This window comes from Acytostelium subglobosum, assembly GCF_000787575.1.
Source record: "Acytostelium subglobosum LB1 DNA, scaffold: scaffold17, whole genome shotgun sequence".
Taxonomy (NCBI): Eukaryota; Evosea; class Eumycetozoa; order Acytosteliales; family Acytosteliaceae; genus Acytostelium; species Acytostelium subglobosum.
Genome location: NW_012236516.1, coordinates 422,136 through 444,713, shown reverse-complemented (window position 1 = coordinate 444,713; position 22,578 = coordinate 422,136). Strand labels below are relative to the sequence as shown.

General features: G+C 45.4%; 9 protein-coding genes across 9 annotated transcripts; 6 read left to right on the top strand and 3 right to left on the bottom strand.

The window, feature by feature from the left end:
- Positions 1-64: 64 nt before the first annotated feature.
- Positions 65-396, top strand: SAMD00019534_081850 (hypothetical protein; the record flags this gene model as incomplete). The annotated part of the gene is made up of 1 exon (XM_012896644.1): positions 65-396. A coding segment is annotated over one exon (332 nt), but the record flags the coding sequence as incomplete, so codon positions are not given.
- Positions 397-853: 457 nt separating this feature from the next.
- Positions 854-3,646, top strand: SAMD00019534_081830 (hypothetical protein; the record flags this gene model as incomplete). Its single annotated transcript, XM_012896643.1, has 2 exons — positions 854-1,141; positions 1,274-3,646. 2 exons carry the CDS (start codon positions 854-856, stop codon positions 3,644-3,646), a joined length of 2,661 nt encoding a protein of 886 aa, XP_012752097.1.
- A 196-nt stretch (positions 3,647-3,842) lies between these two features.
- SAMD00019534_081820 (hypothetical protein) lies at positions 3,843-4,521 on the bottom strand (the record flags this gene model as incomplete). The annotated part of the gene is made up of 3 exons (XM_012896642.1): positions 3,843-3,939; positions 4,006-4,081; positions 4,146-4,521. 3 exons carry the CDS (start codon positions 4,519-4,521, stop codon positions 3,843-3,845), a joined length of 549 nt encoding a protein of 182 aa, XP_012752096.1.
- Positions 4,522-4,838: 317 nt separating this feature from the next.
- On the top strand, positions 4,839-6,600 carry SAMD00019534_081810 (hypothetical protein; the record flags this gene model as incomplete). The annotated part of the gene is made up of 2 exons (XM_012896641.1): positions 4,839-5,097; positions 5,171-6,600. The coding sequence occupies 2 exons, from the start codon at positions 4,839-4,841 to the stop codon at positions 6,598-6,600; spliced, it is 1,689 nt and encodes a 562-aa protein (XP_012752095.1).
- A 658-nt stretch (positions 6,601-7,258) lies between these two features.
- On the top strand, positions 7,259-9,261 carry SAMD00019534_081800 (hypothetical protein; the record flags this gene model as incomplete). Its single annotated transcript, XM_012896640.1, has 2 exons — positions 7,259-7,912; positions 7,999-9,261. 2 exons carry the CDS (start codon positions 7,259-7,261, stop codon positions 9,259-9,261), a joined length of 1,917 nt encoding a protein of 638 aa, XP_012752094.1.
- A 227-nt stretch (positions 9,262-9,488) lies between these two features.
- On the bottom strand, positions 9,489-10,636 carry SAMD00019534_081790 (hypothetical protein; the record flags this gene model as incomplete). Its single annotated transcript, XM_012896639.1, has 3 exons — positions 9,489-9,991; positions 10,087-10,388; positions 10,461-10,636. 3 exons carry the CDS (start codon positions 10,634-10,636, stop codon positions 9,489-9,491), a joined length of 981 nt encoding a protein of 326 aa, XP_012752093.1.
- A 2,607-nt stretch (positions 10,637-13,243) lies between these two features.
- On the top strand, positions 13,244-14,587 carry SAMD00019534_081780 (hypothetical protein; the record flags this gene model as incomplete). Its single annotated transcript, XM_012896638.1, has 2 exons — positions 13,244-13,780; positions 13,874-14,587. The coding sequence occupies 2 exons, from the start codon at positions 13,244-13,246 to the stop codon at positions 14,585-14,587; spliced, it is 1,251 nt and encodes a 416-aa protein (XP_012752092.1).
- A 403-nt stretch (positions 14,588-14,990) lies between these two features.
- On the top strand, positions 14,991-18,270 carry SAMD00019534_081770 (hypothetical protein; the record flags this gene model as incomplete). The annotated part of the gene is made up of 6 exons (XM_012896637.1): positions 14,991-15,114; positions 15,202-16,847; positions 16,911-17,163; positions 17,230-17,648; positions 17,721-17,967; positions 18,041-18,270. 6 exons carry the CDS (start codon positions 14,991-14,993, stop codon positions 18,268-18,270), a joined length of 2,919 nt encoding a protein of 972 aa, XP_012752091.1.
- Positions 18,271-18,397: 127 nt separating this feature from the next.
- Positions 18,398-21,167, bottom strand: SAMD00019534_081760 (hypothetical protein; the record flags this gene model as incomplete). Its single annotated transcript, XM_012896636.1, has 3 exons — positions 18,398-18,523; positions 18,608-21,033; positions 21,104-21,167. 3 exons carry the CDS (start codon positions 21,165-21,167, stop codon positions 18,398-18,400), a joined length of 2,616 nt encoding a protein of 871 aa, XP_012752090.1.
- Positions 21,168-22,578: the final 1,411 nt, after the last annotated feature.

The window sequence follows — 22,578 nt, the reverse complement described above, 5'->3', positions numbered from 1 at the left end:
AAACAACAACAACAACAGCAACAACAACAACAAAACTCCAACTTGCGCCTGTCGATTGAGGTAGACGACTCATCAGCATCCTCGAATGGAAACCACTTTTACAACAATAACATCCAACAACAACAGCAACAACAACAATCATTCAGTGTCAAGGAGGAGCCACTACATGTTGACGATCACCTCAAGGATCTGAATGGATTCCTGCTGGATCATGACCTGATGCAATTGAACCAATCCACAAACAAGACACTGGACACCGCCAACCTTTCCATCTCATCCATCCTTGCTGGCACTGGCTCTGGTTCCGACCATCACCACTCCTACTTCCCTGGCATCCAATCCTCCGACCTCACCAAGCTCAACCAAAGTTCAATGGAATTCGGCCTGTATTATTGATCCAGCCTGACCATCCGGATGAACATTCATTCATTATTCATTGTTGTACATATACTATCCTGTATTTGATTGACCGATCTTAATAAACTTCATGGTGTAACGTGGAAGTCCTGTTTCTTAATGATGTGTGTGGTTGATCAAAAAGAGAGTCGGTTGATGGTCCAAAAACGGAAACAAATCAGTTCGATCCAGATTTATAATGTTGATCAGTTTACTTTAGTTGATCCATTAACATCTTAAACAGTTACATATACTTACTATCTGTATTACACGTACATACATACCAATATACAATGAGATGGAATACCAATATGATGGAAATATAGATATAGACTATGACGAAAATGATCAATATAATGATTATTATGATGATGGCGATAATGAATACGATTACAATGGTCAATATTATTATAACATCAACAACACAACAATACAGTTGAGTCAATGGTCTGATGAGATGGACAGAGCCTTCATGGAGATATACAGTCGTCAGGCCCGATTCACTTGGCAGACATTCCTTCAAGAGAATAGATATCTTCTACCTGGTAAACTGGCCAATCTGTACAAGCTGGAAAAGTATGATGATGCCAAAGAGATCCTCTTAAGATTCGATTCGAATGGTGAGAGCATACTTCATACTGCAGGATCGGCAACCTATGACATGATGCCAATTCTCGAGCAAGAACTATCAAAGATATACAAGATGTTTCCAGACCTACTCAACTTGAAGAATGAGGCTGAGGAGGTATGTTATGACTGTTGATTGATTGAATGAGTGAGTCTAAGGATGCGAAGACCTCGAGTTGTAACTGACCCCCACCACCCCCACACATGGAACTATTCCACTCACCTATCAATCAATCAATCAATCATTTAGACCCCACTGCATGTTGCAACAATCCATGGACATAAGAACATCTTGCGATTCCTAGTTCAGGTGGAGGCTGATGGATCATTGGTGGATTGTCGCAACTTGACTGCACTTGACATTGCAACATGGCTCAAGTCAGCTGAGTTGATTGATCAACTTCGTAAGCTCAAGTCATCAATACTCACTGTGTACAATGAATCCACCAACGCCAACAATGGCAACAGTACTGGCAACAACAATGGACAACCATTTGTACCAATATATCAGTGGGGCCAGATGCTCACTAGTGGCCTCACTCTCACAAGTCTGCCGGTGGCCAGCAGCATCTTGTTCAATCATGTCGAACACGCACCAACCACAATCAAGTTTGGCAACAACTTTGCAATGCTCCTGACGGACACTGGACAGGTTTACAGCTGGGGTCTATGCAGCTACGGCAAGTTGGGACATCCAACAAAGCGCGACATTGCCATCCCCTCACCGATAAGCGCATTCCGTAACAAACAGATCATTTCAATCTCTTGTGGCAAGGATCATTCACTTGCACTGGACGAGATTGGTGTTGTATACTCATGGGGCAACAACACAGGTGGACGTCTAGGTCTGGGCACCACGGGCGACTTCATCTTTTCACCAACGATCATCCCTTTCTTTGAAGACCAGTGCGTAGCCTCAATCAGCTGTGGACAAGAGTTCTCAATGGCGCTGTGCAACGGCGGCAGTCTGTACTCATGGGGTCAGGGCACCATGGGTAACCTTGGCTACAAAGTCGAGGGTGGCCTAAACTTCCAAAAGTCTCCACGTCTCGTCAAGGACCTGCCGCCCTCCAAACAAGTGTCGTGTGGCAATTGGCACACGATGGTACTCTCTGAAGAAGGCGAGGTCTACACATTTGGATCAAATCGAGATGGACGTCTGGGTGTAGCTTCACCTGACAGCACACACATACCCCAGCGCGTCAAGCTCGACAAGTCCATCAAGAAGATTGGCGCAGGCCTCAACTTCAACGCCGTTCTCTCCGAACACAGCAACTTTGTATTCACATGGGGTAGCAACGAGAACTCACAGCTGGGCGTCTTGCTCGAGGGCCATAAAAAGTCCACATGGATGCCACAGTTGGTTCGCGCACTGCTGCCCTACCCCATCAACACGATCGAGGTGGGCTACGAGCACGTGGTCGTCCTGACAGACACGGGCGAGGTGATCACCTTTGGCAGTAACAGCCACCAACAGTGCGGCGATGGCGAGCCCATCAAAGAGGTGTGCAACTTCACCAAGGTGCGCGTCCCTACAAACTCCCCCGTATTCAAGATCGCCGCAGGCAGCAACTCCTCGCTCATCTCACTTACGAGTGGCCACAGCCTGTTTGGAACGGAGCTGTCCTCGCTGTTAGCGGACACCAGCTTTGTAGACCTGCGACTTACGAGTCGCGGCAACCGTGGCGACCCAGTCGATTGCCACCGCATCATCTTGGCCAGTCGCGCCTACAAGCTACACATACTCATGGTAATGGAGATGGGCAACCCCAACGGTGGCCACAAGATCAGCTTGTCGATGACCAGCCACGTCTACTCCAGCACTGTGGACAACATAATCTACATCGACTTCCCGGACACCTCACTTGACGCATTGCGACTGCTGGTCAAGTTTATGTACACTGATCACGCTCACCTGTCCCCGAGCGTCGTGGACGAGTTGGGCTTGGTGTCGTCCGGGCTGGGGCTTGAACGCCTGGCCTACCTCTGTAACCTTGGCAAGACCAAGTCACTCGAGCTGATGCCATCCTCAAGCCTTGTCGACGACCTGGCAAAGCTCAAAGACTCTGACTTTTCCTCACACTACCATGACGTCAAGTTCAACCTGCACGACCAACAACAGGGACAGGACACCGTCGAGCCACAGGTTGTCCCATCGTTCAAGGTGATACTGTGTCTGCGCTCGCCATACTTTAGCATGATGCTGAAGGGTCAGTTCGTGGAGACTGGCATGGACTCGATCGACATGCACGAGATATCCGTAACCGGCTTCCGTAGCCTGTTACGCTATTTCTACACCAACGAGGTGCCAGACGACCCCAACGAGTGTGTCGAGCTGATCAAGTTGGCCGACTTCCATCAGATCAGTCGCGCAAAGGAGCTGTGCTCAGCCGTGCTCCGACAACATGTGGACAACGACTCATTGCTAAACATCTATCAGTTCTCGCTCAACTTTAACCTTAGAGTGCTCACAGTATTATGTGAGGCCAGGATTCTCAAGACACACCGAGACAACATCAAGACACTACCCAACTTTGATGAGCTATCTGAAGAGGCCAAGACGTCAGTTGTCAACATGGCATCCACTGATAAGTTGGTTGCTGCCAAACATGTGCATGGATAATGTATTGTGGACTGGATTGTTTAATAAATGATGATTGATTATATCCAATGGACTGACCTTCGCCACACCATTGCTGTTGTTGTATTGATTGATTAATCGATTGTCCACGTGAGTGTAGACCAATCCACATATCTTGCCAAGTAAGGGCAAGCAAGTAAGAGTACAAACTTGATGTACATTGAGTGTGGCATATTCTTTAGATCAGGTTTACCTTCCTCGTCTCCACCAAAGAATGGATGGAACTGTACTTTAACAAGTAGATTCCATCCTGCATCAATGTCACCGGTTGATCACTAAACATGTGAGGTAGAGGTTGTGAGTAAGTGATTGAATGGTTTGGCGGAAGGCATTGAACATACTCATCACCGATCTGGACATCATCAATATCCATCGTTGGTGTACAGAATACATATTGGTTCATGCTCGGTGCTTGAACTATTGATTGATTGAATGATGTGAGTAAGTGAGTTCCTGGACTTGGACGATCCAAAGTACATACCGCTATCAGGCTCCATTCGATCAAGACCTTGGTCCAGAGCATGTAGGAATGATTGATTGAAATGATTTTCGACGAGTAGAGCGTACTTGTTGCAATAGTGCATCTCATCAGTGGATAGCCTTCCCTTCATATACTGTTTCTTTGTGATGTAGGCGTGATATCTCTCCACCTTTTGAAGCCTACATCTGAGGTACGATCGTATCAGGTACTTGAGTCGCTCGATCTCCATCTCATAGATGAATGCTGTAAATTGATTGGTGTCTGTGATATCCTTTGAGCACAACTCCTCCTTAAGTGTTATCTGTTTCATTGCCTCATCTACGACCTCTTGTTGGAATGGTAACAAATCTGATGTACACTTCTCATTAATCCACATCTGTTTCAACTGAGCAAATGTTGAGTTGTTGTCCAAAAAATGATCACCTCCATCATCATCACCATCATATGTTGTTGTTGAAATTGATGTTGATGTAGTTGATGTTGATGTTGTACTACTCCTATATGAATCCATTATTATCTCTTATCTCTAACTAACTAACTTAGAGATAAGTGTTATGTTTATTGGAATGAAACAATCTGTAGAACTTCAAATAACGCGCCTTTTTGAAAAAGACTTTCGAAAGATGACTCGCCGCGAGGTCATATCACCACTCAACTACGACAACAACTAATACAACTAATACAACAACAACAATGACATCTTGCCTCTCATTGCTCGATCTTCCATATAGAGTCATTCTATTGCTCTTTGACTATTTGGACAACTTGGATGGAATATGTCTTGTGCTCAGCTGCTCATGTCTCTACGCTCAAAGAGATAGTCTTCTGAGGTTTGACATCAGCTCAATGTATATTGAAGGTTGCTACACAAACAAGAGCGAAGATATCAGACATGTAACATGTCTCAATAGCTTCCTCCACTCAATTGATCGATCTCTGAGCAACATTAACAGTGAGTGAGCTATCATATATTTGAACACTTCGTCCTAGGAGAATCACTAATACATGTATATATATTGACCAAGTTAACATTGAGGTTCGCACGAGTGACGATGTAGAGTGGCTGCAGTCGCACTCCAATGGCAATTACAACATCAGCAAGCTCACGATCGTTGGTGAGCAACCATCCCTCATACCGCCAACTGTGACATCGCTCAACTGCCACTTGGATTTTGTTGGTGATGTTTCATCATCATCATCAGTGACTGAGCTCATTGTCTTTGGAGATGGACTGCCAGTCGATATTCCATCATCAATCACAACTCTCGATATCAGCAATTGCCGTGCCGGCGTTACAGATACCTTTGAGATACCCTCAACAGTCTCAACGCTGACGGTCTACGCGAGCCAATTCAGTCCGCTCTCGCTTCCTCACTCCATCACAACTTTGGACCTTCATGCATATTATTGTTATCTTGGCTATGGGGTCATTCCAGACTCTGTGACCAAGCTCACGCTGCGAGAATACGACTATGACCTGCAGGCAGGCGACCTCCCTCAATCGATCAAGTATCTCAATCTTTACTTTTACAACAACTCGCTAGAAATTGGATCTATCCCAGATGGCGTCGAGTGTCTCATTACCAACAACTTTAATCGACCTCTGGAAGAGGGAGTAATCCCTCACTCAGTGACAAGGTTGGAGTTTGGCAAAGAATTTGATCAAGAACTGTATCCTGGAGCAATCCCGGAGTCGGTGTCACACCTCAGATTTGGCGACCGGTTCCGGCATTGCACGCGCTCACTCGCCTGTCTCCCGCCATCGGTGGTTCATCTCTGTCTTGGTGACCATCGTCTCACGCCGGGAAATATTCCTGCCTCCATCACTGAGCTCGTCCTTGGTGGATTCTACGACAGGCCATTCGATCACAATGCAATCCCTCCCACTGTTACCTCTTTGACAATTGGAAGAAAGTTCTTTACTAATGACATTGACAATCTTCCATCAACGCTCAAGACCTTTCGGTACGATGGCGGGACCGTGCTGGGCAGACATCTCCTTCATCTCACCAACTTGGGTATCGGCGATGTCCGCATCGACAACATTGACCGCACGCATCCATCTCTTGGGATTGACCATCCTCTCGACCCGACCAGTCACACAACGTTCAACATCCTTCGCTTCGCCACACTTTCCTCACGAGTGACGGTCAACTATTATAATGTACACTCGCAGATCAGATTTGCCATCAGATTCCTATACAACGATGTGGCGCTTTTCTTGGCAGACTCGCTTGTTGGCGGCTTCATTCCAGTGTCAAAGTTGATGGCACATGATTTTGAAGTCACCTCGCTGACGCATCGATTAAAGCTTGGCAGGCATTACAAACATATTGATAATCCAGAGGACCCCGATGGCGATCGAGATGAAGAATATCGGACCATGGCAGAAACCTTTGGTCAACAACAGGTGAAATCACTATGTGGCAGTTCTTCTGAGCACGACGATCAATAAGATGAGGATGACCATCAAGATAACCTCACTGAGAGTGACTACAGTGATGGGTCCAGTAAGCACATCAGCGATGTCTGATAATAATCATTAAACATTAATATGTATTGGTATCATGTAGTTTCAAGATGATCTACAAAACTATCAAGATATTTATTATTATGTGTTCATTCATGCAATTGACAAACCCAACATCATTCTTGATCAAGGTCGTTGTCATGGGTCGTTCATTCATGGTTTCACCCATTATTCCTAATGCAGCCCTTTTGGTTATTATAATCAAAACGAAGATCTTTGCAAAGTAGTTGTTGTTGTGGTGGTGGTATTCATCAAATTAATACATAATCCTTCTTTCTCCCTTTCTCTATCTTATTACACAACACGTATTATTATTATTATTATTATTATTATTACTTAAAGTAGCAGCATAAGCAACTCGAGTTTGAAGCGAAGCGAATACCCAAGACCCAGCCAACACACCAATACCAAGACCAAGCCCGACCCCGAACACCTTGTGCTTGGCTAATCAGTGCGTCCCTTGTGAACAAACATCACTCGACACGAACACGAACACGCAGAGTCAGGTCAACGAGAGTCGCTCAATCATTCACTCATTCAATCATTCAACCATACTTTATTATCAACATTATCAACATAAACAATGACGACTGCGACGAATACAAAGCTAAAGTTCTCTGAACATTTATGGGATGGCTACGACTTGCTGTGCAAGCGAACAGAGAATGATCTAGCACAGTCAAAGATTATATTGCTCTACTTTAAGAAGAGAGCAGAGGTCGAGGACAAGCTGGCAAAGAAGTTGGACAAGCTCTCATCAAAGATGTTCGCCGTTAGTGATCAGCTGGAGGCATCGACAGGTAACAACGCCTGGCGCAAGGTCGTCAACTGCAGCCACAACGAGTCGGAGCATCACGTGGCACTCAGCGCCAGCATCGTGACCAAGGTGTGCGGCCCATTCTCGGCCATGATCAAGGACATGGAGGCCAAGCGCAAGAAGATTGTCAACGAGGGTGCGCGTCTGCGCAACGACCTCAAGGAGATGTTGGATGCGCACAGGAAGTCGCAGTCCAAGTACGAGAAGGTGTCAAAGGAGCTCGAGTCCACCAAACTGGAGCTCAAGGATGCGCGCGAGTCGCCCGACACCTCTGTGGATTCAATCACCAAGCTGGAGAAGCGCAAGGAGAGGTTGGAGGGAGAGCAGGCTGCCGCCGACGAGGAGTATCGCGAGCAGATCAAGGCTACCAACGATTTCCAGAACCTCTACAACGTAGAGATGATGCCAAAGATATTGAATGTGCGTAGCTCCATGCGCCACGCCACTGGCAACAAGGGCAACATGTCGGCAACACACACTGACTAACCTTTCATCGACATACATAGGACTTTGAGCACTTCATCATCACTCATATACATCTTACAAAGACTTACTTGTCCAATTGGAGCAAGGTGATCAATGACCAGCCACCAATATACGCCGCATCATATGATGCTGTGAGGAGGCTGGTCGAACAGGTCGATAACCAGAGCGACGTGCAGGACTTTATTAGGAAGAACAAGATGAACAAGATATTGGGCACGCCCTTCCATTATGAGCCCTACGTCGAGGGCAGGCTCACAAGAAAGTCGATGTGGAACGCCAAGAATCTTACGTCCAGCTTGTTCTCCAAGTCGTCGGCGGGCAAGAAGGATGAAGGCTCACTCACAACATCAGGTGGCTCAACCGCCACAATGGCGCCACTGTCGCCAGGCAAGCCTGTGCCAAGATCGGCACTGTTGCCAACTGCTTCGTTTGGTGTGCCCATCGAGGAGCTGATGGCCAGACAGCGTGACACGCATCCCACGCTTGAGATCCCGCAGGTGCTGCATGTGTTGGCCGTGACCATCACCAAGCTGAAGGGACATGTATACGAGGGCATCTTCCGTGTGCCGGGCATCGTCAGCTCGATCAAGGAGATCAGGCTCGAGATGGACAAGGGCAACTTTGACCTGTCGCACATCGACGACGTCAGGACACCGGCCGCGTTGTTCAAACAATGGCTGCGCGACACGCCCGAGCCACTGATTCCTTCGTCACTGTATCAGAACTGCGTTGACACACCACAAGACGCCGTCAACATTGTCAAACGCATTACCAATCCGCTGCATCTGCGCGTGCTCACCTATCTGGTGCACTTTATCCAACTCTTCTGCAAGCTGGAGTTTGTCGCGCACAGCAAGATGGGCAGCAGCAACATGGCCATGATCTTTGCTCCGACCATTCTGCGCTGTCCTTCGAGTGACCCGGCTGTGATGCTCAACAACGTCAACCTCGAGAAGGCATTCGTTGAGAACCTCATCCAGAAGCTGCCTCACGCCGACAAGGAGTTCTTGGACCTGCCCGTCAGCATGTCCGATGCCATCATGGAGGAGGATGTCGAGGAGTTAGTGTTGGACGACGATATCAACATCAAGTCTGATGGGGAGACTGACAGCGAGCCAACTTCGCCCAAGGCCACTGGCACGCCTGTCCCAGTATTCGCCACTACCACGCCAACTCCAACATCTACCACGACCACGACAGCAACCACAGGTGTAACACCATCATCAAGCAACAGACGATCAGGAACACAGCTAGGTTGGGTCAGGATCAAGCCAACCAATTAACCAAGGTTGTCCTGGACATTCTCCCAATCAAACAACTCGATCATGTGGCGTGTATGATCACCACTTGCCACTTCGCCGCCACAGCCACACAGACATCATGTACTACTAACTGCCCACCCTCACTCACTTCAATAAACATATAGAAGACATTCCATCCAATCTATCGTGGATGGACGTATAACAACAACCGTTTAGGCGAACGAGCGAGCGAGAGAGCTTACTTTACTTTACTTTGAGTTGAATCCAACACCCTCCTTCTCGATCTTCTTGATGCGAACGTCACCACGTGGCGAGCGACAGAGCAGTGCTCTCATGAACGATGGAAACATCTCGCCAATGCCAATGATGAGGGCCAGTGAGTATGGAATGACAGCTCTGTCTCTGTTGTTGATGAGCGCCTGCACGGTGCCCTTGCCAACGTCGGTGGGCGTGATCTTGGGGATGAGCTGCGAGGCGTATGGCATGTGGAACGTGTCGTCGATGCCATTGGCAGCAAAGTAGTTGGAGCTGGTCTCGCCTGCAATCACCTCCATCACACGGATGTTGGTGCCGCGGAAGTCAGCCTTGAGGGCCTCAGTGAAGCCCTTCATGGCGAAACGAGAGCAAGCGTATCCAACGCAGCCAGGCCATGGCTGGTACGACACTGGTGAGTTAACATTAATAATGTATCCGCTGTTATTAGCGATCATTCTTGGGACGAACTCTCTGGTCATGTTGAATGCGGCAAAGTCTAATTGATTGGTTGGTTTGATTGATTGAGTGCATGGCGGGTTAGTCGCGGTGTTTGTTGGATCACGTGAACGATCACGAGAGAGAGACACATACAAGGCAAAGCCATCATGCTGTAACACTCATCCATGGATGTCTCTTCGATGAACTTCCAGTTACCGGCACCGGCATTGTTGACGAGAATGTCGACGGAGCGATCGCCAGCGATTCTCATCACCTCTTGGTGGCATCTTGCTACATCCTCTGGCTTGCTTAGATCGGCTGGGACAGCATGTGCGTCGAGACCCTTCTGACGCAACTCCTGAACGATCGTGTCCAGAGTGCTCTGTGTACGTGCTACCAGGCACACCGAGCAGCCAGCCTTGGCCAACTCTGTTGCGATGGCAAGACCAATTCCACTGTTTGCAAAGTAAGTAAGTGTCAATGATTGAGTGATTGAGTGAGTGATGAGCGATCCAAACCAAACTTACCTTGATGCACCAGTGACGACAGCAAGTTTACCCTTGACATTGAATCGTGTTCTGAAGATGCTACGAAGGATTCGAACGCTAAGCAAGAAGGAGACGAGGAAACCAGTGATATAGAAGTTCTTCCACTGTGATGTCAAGTACTTGGCAGTGAGTTGATTGATGTATATCCTGTCCATTGTTGTGAGAGTGAGGCTGAGTGATTGAGTGAGTTAGGTGTACTACTACTAATACAAATAAATAGAGGTGATGTTGTTGTCAAGAATGGTTTGAGCTGATGATGATGATGATGGTGTTTGGACACATGCATCCTCAGTTACATTAAACAACACACTCACTCACTCACTCTAGAGTTGTAGTTGTTGTCGGTATTGTGATTGGAACTGACATACAAAGATACCCGACCGGCTATTGGATACAAATGGTACAGAATCGTGAAGTGATGCTACTGCAAAGGGCCTGAATAGGCAAGAGATGGGTTGACAAGGGCATGCCCTCAATCCTGTACTTTTAAAAACTTGATCACAACTCTACTTAGTATCATTGCATGATTGGTGAAAGTGTGGTGAAATCCGATGGTCTTCGGCACTTTGTCTTTGCTCGGAATGGGCGTCTTTGTTGCTGTACTTGTATTAGACTATCTATCAAGGGTCAAAGCCATAGTCAATAGGGTCTACTACACTAACTCAAACGATTGTCTGTCTATTCATTATACTCAATTCATAGATAAATCATGCCGAAGGGGTGAGTAAATAAATAATGTAAAGTAATGAATGAAGTTGAATAACCCGAAGTATCTCGATTACTAAAGTATAAAGTATGATGTCATCTTGTGATCTCTCCAAATGGAATAGGCCATGTCAGACGATAGATTCAAACCAATTCCTGAAGTTCATCTAAAGTGTAAACAATCATAAAACTTACAAGATCAAAGTATCTTGATTGTACACTTTATTTTCTAAGTTTGGGTTCTCGACGAATATAAATAAAGTTAAACAACAATGGTATACATTTTCAATAAATATATATAAATACAAAACATGTTAACTAAAATACCAAGAATAGTATTATATTTAATTGTATCATATCTTTCTGATACTGCTGATAGAGTATTTCTCTGTTTAGTTTCAAAGTACTTCTTTGGTAGTAATCGTAAGATAATACATGAACTCATGCCAACTTCTAAAAGGTATTCAATCAACCCATCTCAACTCAACTCTACTCAATCAAACAACCATCTAACTAACATATTCATCTCAGTGGAGCTAATAATAATATAATTTATGAGATTGAAGATGGCGAAACAATTAGTAATGTCCCGGATTATGTTACGAGTTTAAAGATTGGTACTCATTTCATACAACCTTTAATTCCAGGTTTGATTCCAAATAATGTGACTCACTTGACATTTGGACGACTTTTCAATCAACAGTTGAACAAAGGTGATATTCCAAATAGTGTCACTCATCTGACTTTTGAGTCAACATTCCAGTATCCAATATTCAAAGATTGTATACCAGAATCAGTCATCCATCTTAACTTTGCATATCGTACATCATCATTGGATCGATTGGATCAAATACTTGACGAACAAACATTTTATTCCCAACATATATATATTCCACATTCAGTGACCTCTTTGAAGATTGGTATACGTTATGAGAAACCTCAAGATATAATCAATCTTCCACCAAACCTAAAATATTTGTCATTGTTTTCCAACCAGCCTATATCTCTTGGATACATTGGTCAGACTGTTACCGATTTGACCTTCAATGACAATTTCTTACATCCATTCACAACTGGAATGATACCTGACAATGTCAGAAGTTTGAAAGTCGGCAAACACTTTAACCAACCTCTTGAATTGTTGGGTATCACAACATCACTGACAACCTTGAAGCTTGGATCAGAGTATAAACAAGAATTGCCTCCTGGAAGCTTGCCCTTATCAATCACTAAACTAACATTTTGGCCCCATTGGAGACAAAAGCTGACAGAAGGATCACTGCCATCCTCAATCACCTACTTGACCTTGCGAGGTAATGGAGACCTTTGCAACCTAGCTGGTCTCTACTATCATTTACCAACATCAGTGACATGTTTGAAGGTAAACTCAAATTTCAAATGTCCAGATTTACCAAACATATTCCGTCTCAGAAGTATCATTGATTTAACAATAACAGGAATGTCATCGAATGGTCCTCACCTGCATGCATTACGCAATGACAAACGATTCAAGATCAAGATGGACGTTACACCATTGTTTGAGAAACCTGGATCAAAATTTGAATACTTTTCATTCATTTGTTTGGACAACAAGGATTGTATGATCATTAGAGAAAGTGAACCAAGAATCACCTACATCCCAATCCGTAAGATTCTAAAATGGAATGATTACAATGACTTCAAAATGGCATGTTACCAACTATTCAATAACAAAGTTATTAAAAAGATGCACCATTAAATAAATAACATCAACATTGTAATAATAATAATGCTTGTGTACAGATATAGAATTGAAATGGAGATGATCAACTATTTTTTTTAAGATATTTGATCAATTTTTGGTGGTGGACCTGATGGGTGAGTGACCAAAAAAGCCCCCCACTGGGGACCTGCATTACGTGAAAAACTTAGGCCATCCATTTCTCACACACATCCCTTTCAATCATTGAGTGTTTGTTGTGTTGTTGTTGATGTGATTGATTGTTGTTAGTTCATATTCATATTATTATATATATTTAGTTTAGTTTGATACAGATAATTTAAAGAAAGAAAGAAAGATGAACATTTCAGGATTACCAGCAGTGGTCATTGACAATGGTACAGGATACACAAAGATGGGATACGCCGGCAATGATGACCCCAGCTTCATCATCCCATCATCGATCGCCACACAGACTGCCAAGGGCAAGCAGACTGCCGCCTCGATGAAGAAGGGTGTCGAGGACCTCGACTTCTTCATCGGAGACGAAGCCGTCGCCAACGCCAAGACCTACGACCTGACCAACCCCATCCGTCACGGTCAGATCCAGAACTGGACGCACATGGAGCAGTACTGGGAGCAGTGCATCTTCAAGTACATGCGCTGTGAGCCCGAGGATCACTACTTCCTCCTCACCGAGCCACCCCTGAACGCACCAGAGAACCGTGAGTTCACCGCCGAGATCATGTTTGAGACCTTCAACGTCCCAGGTCTCTACATTGCCGTCCAAGCCGTCCTTGCCCTTGCTGCCACCTGGACCCTCAAGAATGCCGATCGTACCCTCACCGGTACCGTCATTGACTCTGGTGATGGAGTTACTCACGTCATTCCAGTTGTATGTATATATGTTTGATTGATCGATCGATCAAACAGTGCACTGACAGACCATCTGATCATATGATCAATCAATCAAACAAACATTTTATAGGCTGAAGGATATGTTATTGGATCATCAATCAAACACATTCCAATTGCTGGAAGAGATATTACTGGATTCGTCCAACAGTTGATGAGGGAGCGCGAGCCATCGATCCCACCAGCAGAGTCTCTCGAGATTGCCAAGCGTGTGAAGGAGCAGTTCAGCTACGTGTGCCCAGACTTGGTCAAGGAGTTTGCCAAGTTCGACAGCGACCCCACCAAGTGGATCAAGACCGTGCAGGCCGCCGACGCCATCACCCAGAAGCCCTTCCAGTACGACGTCGGCTACGAGCGTTTCCTCGGCCCAGAGATCTTCTTCAGCCCCGAGATCATCTCGTCCGACTTCTTGACCCCACTGCCCAAGGTGGTCGACGACACCATCCAGTCGTGTCCAATCGATTGCCGTCGTGGTCTCTACAAGAACATCGTGCTGTCTGGTGGCAGCACCATGTTCAAGGACTTTGGCAAGCGTCTGCAACGTGACATCAAGCGATCGGTCGACTACCGTATCAAGAGATCCGAGGAGCTCAGTGGCGGCAAGATCAAGGCCGTGCCACTCGAGGTCAACGTCGTGTCTCACTCCAGACAGCGTTATGCCGTCTGGTTCGGTGGTTCCATGTTGGCATCCACTCCAGACTTCTACAACCTCTGTCACACCAAGGCCAAGTACGATGAGATTGGACCAAGCATCTGCAGACACAACCCAGTCTTTAGCACTGCTTAAACATCCAACTGAGATTGAAGTAATGTTTGTTTGTTCATCATTCATTCATTCATCCATCATCTTCCTACCTACTACCTTCTTCCCTCTCCTCTATCCACTATCCCCTCTGTCAACTCTACTCTATCCCACTCATTCATTCTTTCTTTCTTCCAATCTATATATCTTTATCTCTATCTCCCTCCTTCGCACACAGTGTAACAACAACATCAATAAACAATCAGAAGTATTTATTCTCTAGACCAAGGGTCGAGGGTAAGGGCAATGGCAAGGGTAGAAGGTTTGGCAAATTTGATTTTTGATGACTTTTTGAGTCTGAGAAAACGACCGAATGGTTGTTTTGAACGAATACATTAACATTTGTGATCTTGTAGATATACTTATACATATACATATAATATATATAATGGGAAGATCAAAAGCAAAGAAAACAGGTCAACCATCACTTGACTTCCAAGTCAAGAAGAAGAAGCTTGGAAAGAAGGCACCACCCAATCCCAATGCCACCGTCACTACCTTTAAATCAAAGAGTATGTCAATCAATACCATGTCCATCATACTATTACACCATAGTCTCATACTCATACTCATACTCATAACCACAATGAATATAATAGCATTGTTCATCCCAGCTCAGTCGATATCAGGTGAGAAGGAGGATCAGATGGTCAATCATAGGAATATGACGTTGAAGGACTTGTTGTCAAAGATGAAACATTATAGTGAACAGGTGAAGAAGGATGCTTTGAATGGTGTACGCGACTTGATACAGCAGCATCCAAAGATAGTTCATATGCATATATCAGCGATAATGAATGGAACGGTTGAGTTGGTGAACGACGTCGAGAAGAATGTGCGTGCTGCTGCCTATTCGCTGCTGGCCCAAGTGCTACCGCTGCTCGACCCCGTGATGATCTCACCTTTCGTGCCACTGTTCAGTGTGTACGTCAGCTCGGGAATGACCCACCTCAAGACCTCCATTCGAATGGACGCCCTGCGCATCTTTGAGTTGCTGCTCGATCAGTATCCACGCCAGATCACGGCACATAGCCACCAAATGATTCCCAACTACATGGACCTGCTCAGACGTGTGTCCGTGTCCACGTCACATACAATGTCCTTCCAGTCGACCTCGGCCACCGCCGCCTCGCTGGCCTCAGCCGCCACACAAAAGACTGGCGCACTGTCCACGAGGATACAGATCCTGCGCAGTATGAACAAGCTTCTGATGCTCCTCGTGTTGCCACCCGACAACACCTTTGCCAGTCTGCTCAACGGCGTCCTGGCCATGAACCAGGACAACACTCCCTGGGCCCCAATCGTCAGCCTTCGCGGCGAGTTCCGCACATATGATCAGCGTCGCGTGTTCAATGACCTGTTCTCCAAGAACCAAGTCACAGCATCCATCTCCTCATCGACACTCTCCACCTCAATCGACAACAATGGCTCAACAAAGAAGAACAAACAGCAACAGCAACAGCAACAGGATGGTGATGGCGCAGTACAACTCAAACCAATGATCTTGGAGAATAGTGGAGAAGTTATGTTGTTCACAAAGACTCTGATGCCCGTGCTGATTGAGTGCTGGCTGGAACTGTCCCCGTCCAACCCAGCGCTCCCACACTCCAGCCTCGAGGACATGGAGCTCATACTGAGGATCATCCACTTGTTGATCCAAAACCTCAAGATTGACATGCATGGCACCAAGGACTTTGATCGTTTGCGACAGGACTACATCAAGTACTTTGCTGTGCACTTCCCATTCTTTGTAGGATCGGCTGCCAACCCCGACTCCAAGGAGTGGATCACAAGCAATGCAATCAACTCTGTCGTGGCACAGACCTTGGCGCACTTCATGGGCCTGCAATGCAAGAAGCCCTTGACATCATTGCCGGAATGGTTCACACCGGCGCTGGAGTTCCTGGAGGAGGCACTCGATGGCAAGCTGATTGAGAGCAATCTTGAGCGATCTGGTCAGGCTGTGCGCTCGTCCATCGCTGATCTTTTGTGGATCGTGCCTCGCATTCTCCCTGTTCTGCAGCCAGAGAGCAGCCAGAGTCTGTTGCAGGCCTTCATCAAGTTTGATGAGCATTGCCATCCTCACTCCTCCGCAAAGAAGTCATGTGTGTTCTTCATCAAGGAGTTGGTTGACACTCACTCCAAGGCAAAGGACCGCACAATCAAGAAGATTATTGAGTGGGGCCTGGCTTCATTGCCCAAGCTCCTCTGGAAGCTTGGAACTACCGATCCCAACACATCACTTGTATGTATCCCGCATTCTCCATTTACATTTACCTTTGCTAACGGTTACTATATCTGTTGACAGATCATTATACATATATTGTTGTCTCTGGGCAAGGACCAGACCAAGAGAGCACAGTATGACTCGATCCACAATGCGTTTGTTCCATTCTTCTTCACAATCACAAAGGGCACTCAACAGCAACCTAATGGCAAACAGATATATGGACCATTCGTCCAACTACCATTCAACGTCCAGACTCAGGCACTCAACCTAATCTACTACTTCTCATCAATCAGTATGCTTATGATCAGGTCACTCATTGCAATATGTAGATGTATGTTATAACCACCATATCCAATCATTCAATCAATCAACTTACAATCAATCAATGAACTTGTAGACCCAGGCATATCCCATGATATCGTTGACAGAGTGTTGGAGATATTCTATCACAAGCAATCACAGTTTGGACTCACCAACTACTTGGCATTCTGCTTCGCCGTGACAATGTCAATGTCACAGCCAGTCGAAAAGAAGTTGAAGTCATTGGAGGGACAAGATACAGAGAATAATGATGAACCAGTTGACCTTGATGGTGATCAGACTATGGTCGACGTTGATATGGACAAGAGTAAAGCGACAAATAGCAACAAGAGAAAGACAATGGAGAATAATGAGGAAGGCGAGGAAGCCAAACAGAGAGATAGACTAAGAGAGAAGGCTACAAGTAGAATATTCAGAGACATTAACAATCTGAGGACATCAATCGCGATTGACAAGTTGCTGGTTCCACTCTCAGAGTCAATTCTCAATGAATTGGTACGTCCTTCATTCGATCATTCTATGGAGACTTGGATTATTTATTAATCATTGCCCTCCATCCTTCTTTAGTCAACACCCAAGACGATGGTCGAGACCAAGGGTTTGTTGGAGATGATATATGCATGCTTTGATGCCAAGGACAATGAGGAGTGGGCACAAATGCCAGAGGAACTCCTTAACAAGCTGCCAATCACCCTGGCCAACTTCCTCTACGACAGCGCCAACTCATCCATCATTGAAATGGATCTTGTTGTCCAGTTTGTTCTTTTGGATCAATCAAACTCATTGCTACTACATATATTTAGACTACTGAAAGGTAAGACAATCTCATCCAATCCATTTATTGTTGCCATAAGACGACTAACAATGAACAACCAATAACATTATAGACCGATTGAACTCCAACGACACCAAGTTGACTACACTCTCACATATCTTTATCGAGCTATCCAAACAAAAGACATTGGAGGATACACTCATGGATGACAAGGTGCAGAGCAAGGTGACGGAGTTGGTGAAGCTGGTGCATCAACGTTCATCTGGTGATGTCCAAGACAAACAAGTGTCAGAGCGTATGGTATCAGAGATGCAAATGCTTTATAATAAACTGGTGTCATAACGAGTATGATATCAGGTTGGACACAACAACAAGAAGGAATAGGCAGAGTAGAGCAGGCAAGGGTAGTTAAAGGGGGTATAAAGGGGATAGGAAGACAATAGATACATGTTTATCAGTTTATAATAAGTCAGTAGTCTGAAGAGGAGCCAGTCTCACAACCAACGGGGAAGGACATGTTGGCAATCTTGTTTCGCCTGGCTATCCTCTGATGGATTTGTTTCTCTTCTAAAGCGATATCTCTGAGGGCCTTGGTCTGTAGAGAAAGGGGAGGAAGAAGTGAATGAGTTAGAACGTTGATCATACATAGAGATGATGAAGGTATACGGCTAATACATACATATAATGACTGTTCCTTGGTAAAGAACTCTCTCTTTTTCTTCTCCCAGTTGGGATGCTCTGTACAGTTCAATACGCCGCATATGCCAGTGGCTGACTCTTTCTGAGGAAAGACACAAGGCGTGATGGATGGCGGCGAGTTGTTGGGCTTGGGGGTCGGCGGTGTCGAGTTGGGGCCATCAATGTTGCCTTTGGTACTGATATTATTATACAATTCTGCAGACTCTGCTCGGAACTTGGTCTTCTGGATGGTCTTTTCAAACTCTGAGCTCTTCTTCTCCAGCTTCTTCAGCTTGGTCTCGATCTCGGATCGTTTCTGCGAGATCTCCTTCAGCTTGCTAATGTCGTCGCAGTTGGACGTCGACATCAGCTTCTGGGTCAGTGGATTACTGTCAGAGACGGGCGGAGAAGACTTGGTGGTGGAGGCTGTGGCAGTGCCGGCCGCGGGTGCGGGTGCAGGTGCGACTGTACTGTTGGGTGGAGAGTTGGGTGCGGATAAAACGGAACGCTGAATCGATGGGTTCTTGTTGATGATCTCCTTGGCGTTGGCCACGCCGCACTCCTTGGAGCAGTACTTGGATGGGCCGCTGGTGAAGCCTGAGCACTTGGAGTAAGAGCATCTTCGAACGTCAGGTTTAGAAGAGGGTAAAGAGGAGGAGGACGATGTCGGTGAAGGGTTGTTGCTGTTGCTACTGTGTGTTGGTGAGGTGTTGTTGCTTGTTGATAAATAATGTTTGTAATCGCTACTCTGCAGAAGTGGCGAGTTTGTCAAGTTGGGCTGTGAAGGTGTCACCTTTGGTGAGGCGGGAGGTATACTATCTCTGTTGTTGCTATTGTTGCTGCTGTTGTTGCTATTGTTGTTGTGACTGTTGTGATTGTTGTGATTGTGGTTGTTGCTATTGTTACTATTGTTACTATTGTTGTTGATGTTGTTGTTGCTGCTGGTGATGTTGCTGCTACTACTATTATTATTATTCGAGGAGTGACTGCCACTGTTGTGCTTGTCCTTCTTCTTGCACTTCATGCACACGTATCGGTCGATCTTCTTGGCGTCCTTCTCCGAGATGTTGACACACTCGCCGTGGTACCACTCGTCGCACTTGTCGCATGCAATCATGAATGAGTTGGAATCGTACTTCTTGCGACAGACACAGTACAGTCTGTTGTCACCAGAGTCTTCCTCCTCCTCGTCGGAAACCGAATCGGACTCGGATTCATACATGGCGGTGTCGGACCCTGATGAGGCCGGACGCTCCTTCTCCCGCCTGACCTTCTTGTGGCTGTGTCTGGACCGTTGGTGCTTGGACCTCTTCTTGTGGCTGCCATCGTGGTGGCTGTGATGATGGTGACTGTGTTCCTTCTTGACTGGTGTGTTCTCTCCCTTGCTCCTGTGACTGCTGCTGCTGTTGCTGCTCTCCTCGTCGTCTACCAGAATGTCCACCTCCATCTCCTGGTCACTCTCCACCTTGACCAGCGTGCTCTCGGCAACTTTGATTGGAGTGGGCTGCTGCTGGACACCGTTGGACGACGTCAGTGGCGGTGTGACGGACTCAACGACAGTCCTATGTTGGGTATCATAGCTTAGAGATTTGTCTACAAAGAACTCTTCGTCTACACCCTCGACATCGACCTCGTCCTCCTCTGTTGGTTTGGCGGGTGGTTTGACGGTCACCTGTTGTTGCTGCTGTTGATGCTGTTGCTGTTGGACGACAACCTCCTTCTTTGTGTTGGGGGAGGGCACTCGCTGCTCCTGGGCTTCGTTCAAACTGTTGCCGCTACCACTACCACCAAACAGATGTGTTGATGATTGTTTAGGTGTTGGAGGTGACTGCGGTGAAGCCAGACACTGGTGAATGTTGTAGTAAGCACTCTCTGGCACCAAGTGTCTCTTTCTCAGTGGCAACTTTGATATCTCATATCCTACGAATGAGTTGTTTGGGTTACTCTTCTTTAGGATAGGACACAGAAGGATATTGTTGTTATTATTGTTGTTGTTGTTGATACTATTACTATTATTGTTGTTGTTGTTGTTGATGTCGGTGCTACAACTGTTGCTATCTATGTTGGTGATGTTTGTATGACTGATACTACCGTTGTCACTGACTGTTGTGTCGCCACTACACAGCGGATGAGTATGGTTTGTATTGTCGTCTATATTGTTGTTGTTGGTGGTGGCGACATTGTTGGCGGACTCCTTTGGAGGGTGCTGGTCCGCCTCTGTATTGATCTCAACCTTCACCTCTGTGTTGCCACTGTTGCTGCTGATGGTGACGTTGTTGTTGTTGTTGTTGCTATTGTTGCTGTTGTTGCTATTGATATTGCTATTGTTGGAGCTGATGCTATTGTTGCCGTTGTCCACGTCATCCAATTTGCCCTGTGTGGATATGGCTGCATCGATCAGGATGGACCAATCATTGTAGCTCATGTCTATATATAATAATAATTAGTTAGTTAACATTCACGTGATTATAACGGTCCTCCTCGAGAAACTACATACCCTCATATGGATTCTTGGATGTTGGAACAAACTCGCTTTGGGGCGTTGAGTACTGAACCACCATACTGCTCGTCACAGACTATAAGATGCTCCTGGTTCTTCTCTCTCTCTCACTCTCTCCTCCTATACTATATATTTGATTGTATATATATATATATATTTATCGTATTAATCGACTAGTTGTCTAATATTTCTAATGATATGTATTCATGCTAGATATATGTCCTAATATGTTGGTGTGTGATTGATTGATTGATTGATTGATTGATTGCTGATATGAAATAATTGATATGAAGTGATTGATATTCGCTTTATGTCCTGTCTGTATACCTGATGTTGGAAGTTGATGTTGATGCTGCTGATGCTCTTCGTGATGATGATATTGATGATGTTGTGTCAATCAAGTATGTATGTGTAAATATAATTATGTGTATGTGTATGTATGTATGTGTGAGGGAGAGAAGGGAGTTGTTTGAGTGTTGAAAGTTTATTGAGTTTTGTGCGTGATGTTGTTGTTGTTGTTTGAGTGACAGCCGGCTTTGGAGTATTAGTGTGTGCATGACTTGGTGGTGGTGTGATAGAGAGTGAGTGTTGGCTTGGTGAGGGGAAAAGCACACACGCAAGTTGTGGGTGGTGGTAGTGTGTTAGACTAAAATCAATTTAAATTAATTTTTCATTCACACCACACACACTCACAGTCACATAATTTAAATTATGAAAAATAATTCTTCAACGGAACTATTTGTAACGTTATTAAACTTGTCTCTCCGAACAACAAGTTCTAGGTATTGGTCAACAAGACTTCACAGTTGTCCTTCAATAATAATACACTAAGTATGTATGTCTAACTACTACATATCAGTAGTGTGAGGAGTTGCTAGTGTGTGAGTGAGTGAATGGTACAATAAATAATAAGAAATAAATAATTTAGGCTAAGTTATTATCTGATTGGGTTTGGGCTGCAAGATGAAAAGTAACAAAGTTTATGTGGTTACCAAATGAATGGTGAACAGTTTGTTCGATCACATCTCACTTCCAGTTTCTTTCTTTCATACTTTTGTTTGTTTCGATAGAATGAATGACCTAGCGATAGATAGAGAGAGAGAGATAATTGAAAATGGATGAATGAAATCGGAAGTATAATCAACATGTGGACCATAAACATAAGATTAGTTGTATGATGACTTTTTCTATCGATGTCATAATCTCTTTAGCATAATCAACTCTAAATGAACAGATATTCCAACCCATTTTTGGAAGCTTCAGGCCGTTGATCACTTTGTTGTTTTGGGCCAACACCCCTACACAACACATCACCAATCAATCAATTATTCCACCTTGATTGTGTGTGGCCTGTCATTATGTCAGGCAAGCCCCAAAGTAGTGATCATCTGACTATGGTCAGTATTCCGGTTCGTCCCACCCCTACCATTGATTCATTCTCTCATTCTTCATTCAATAAAGTCATAAATCAA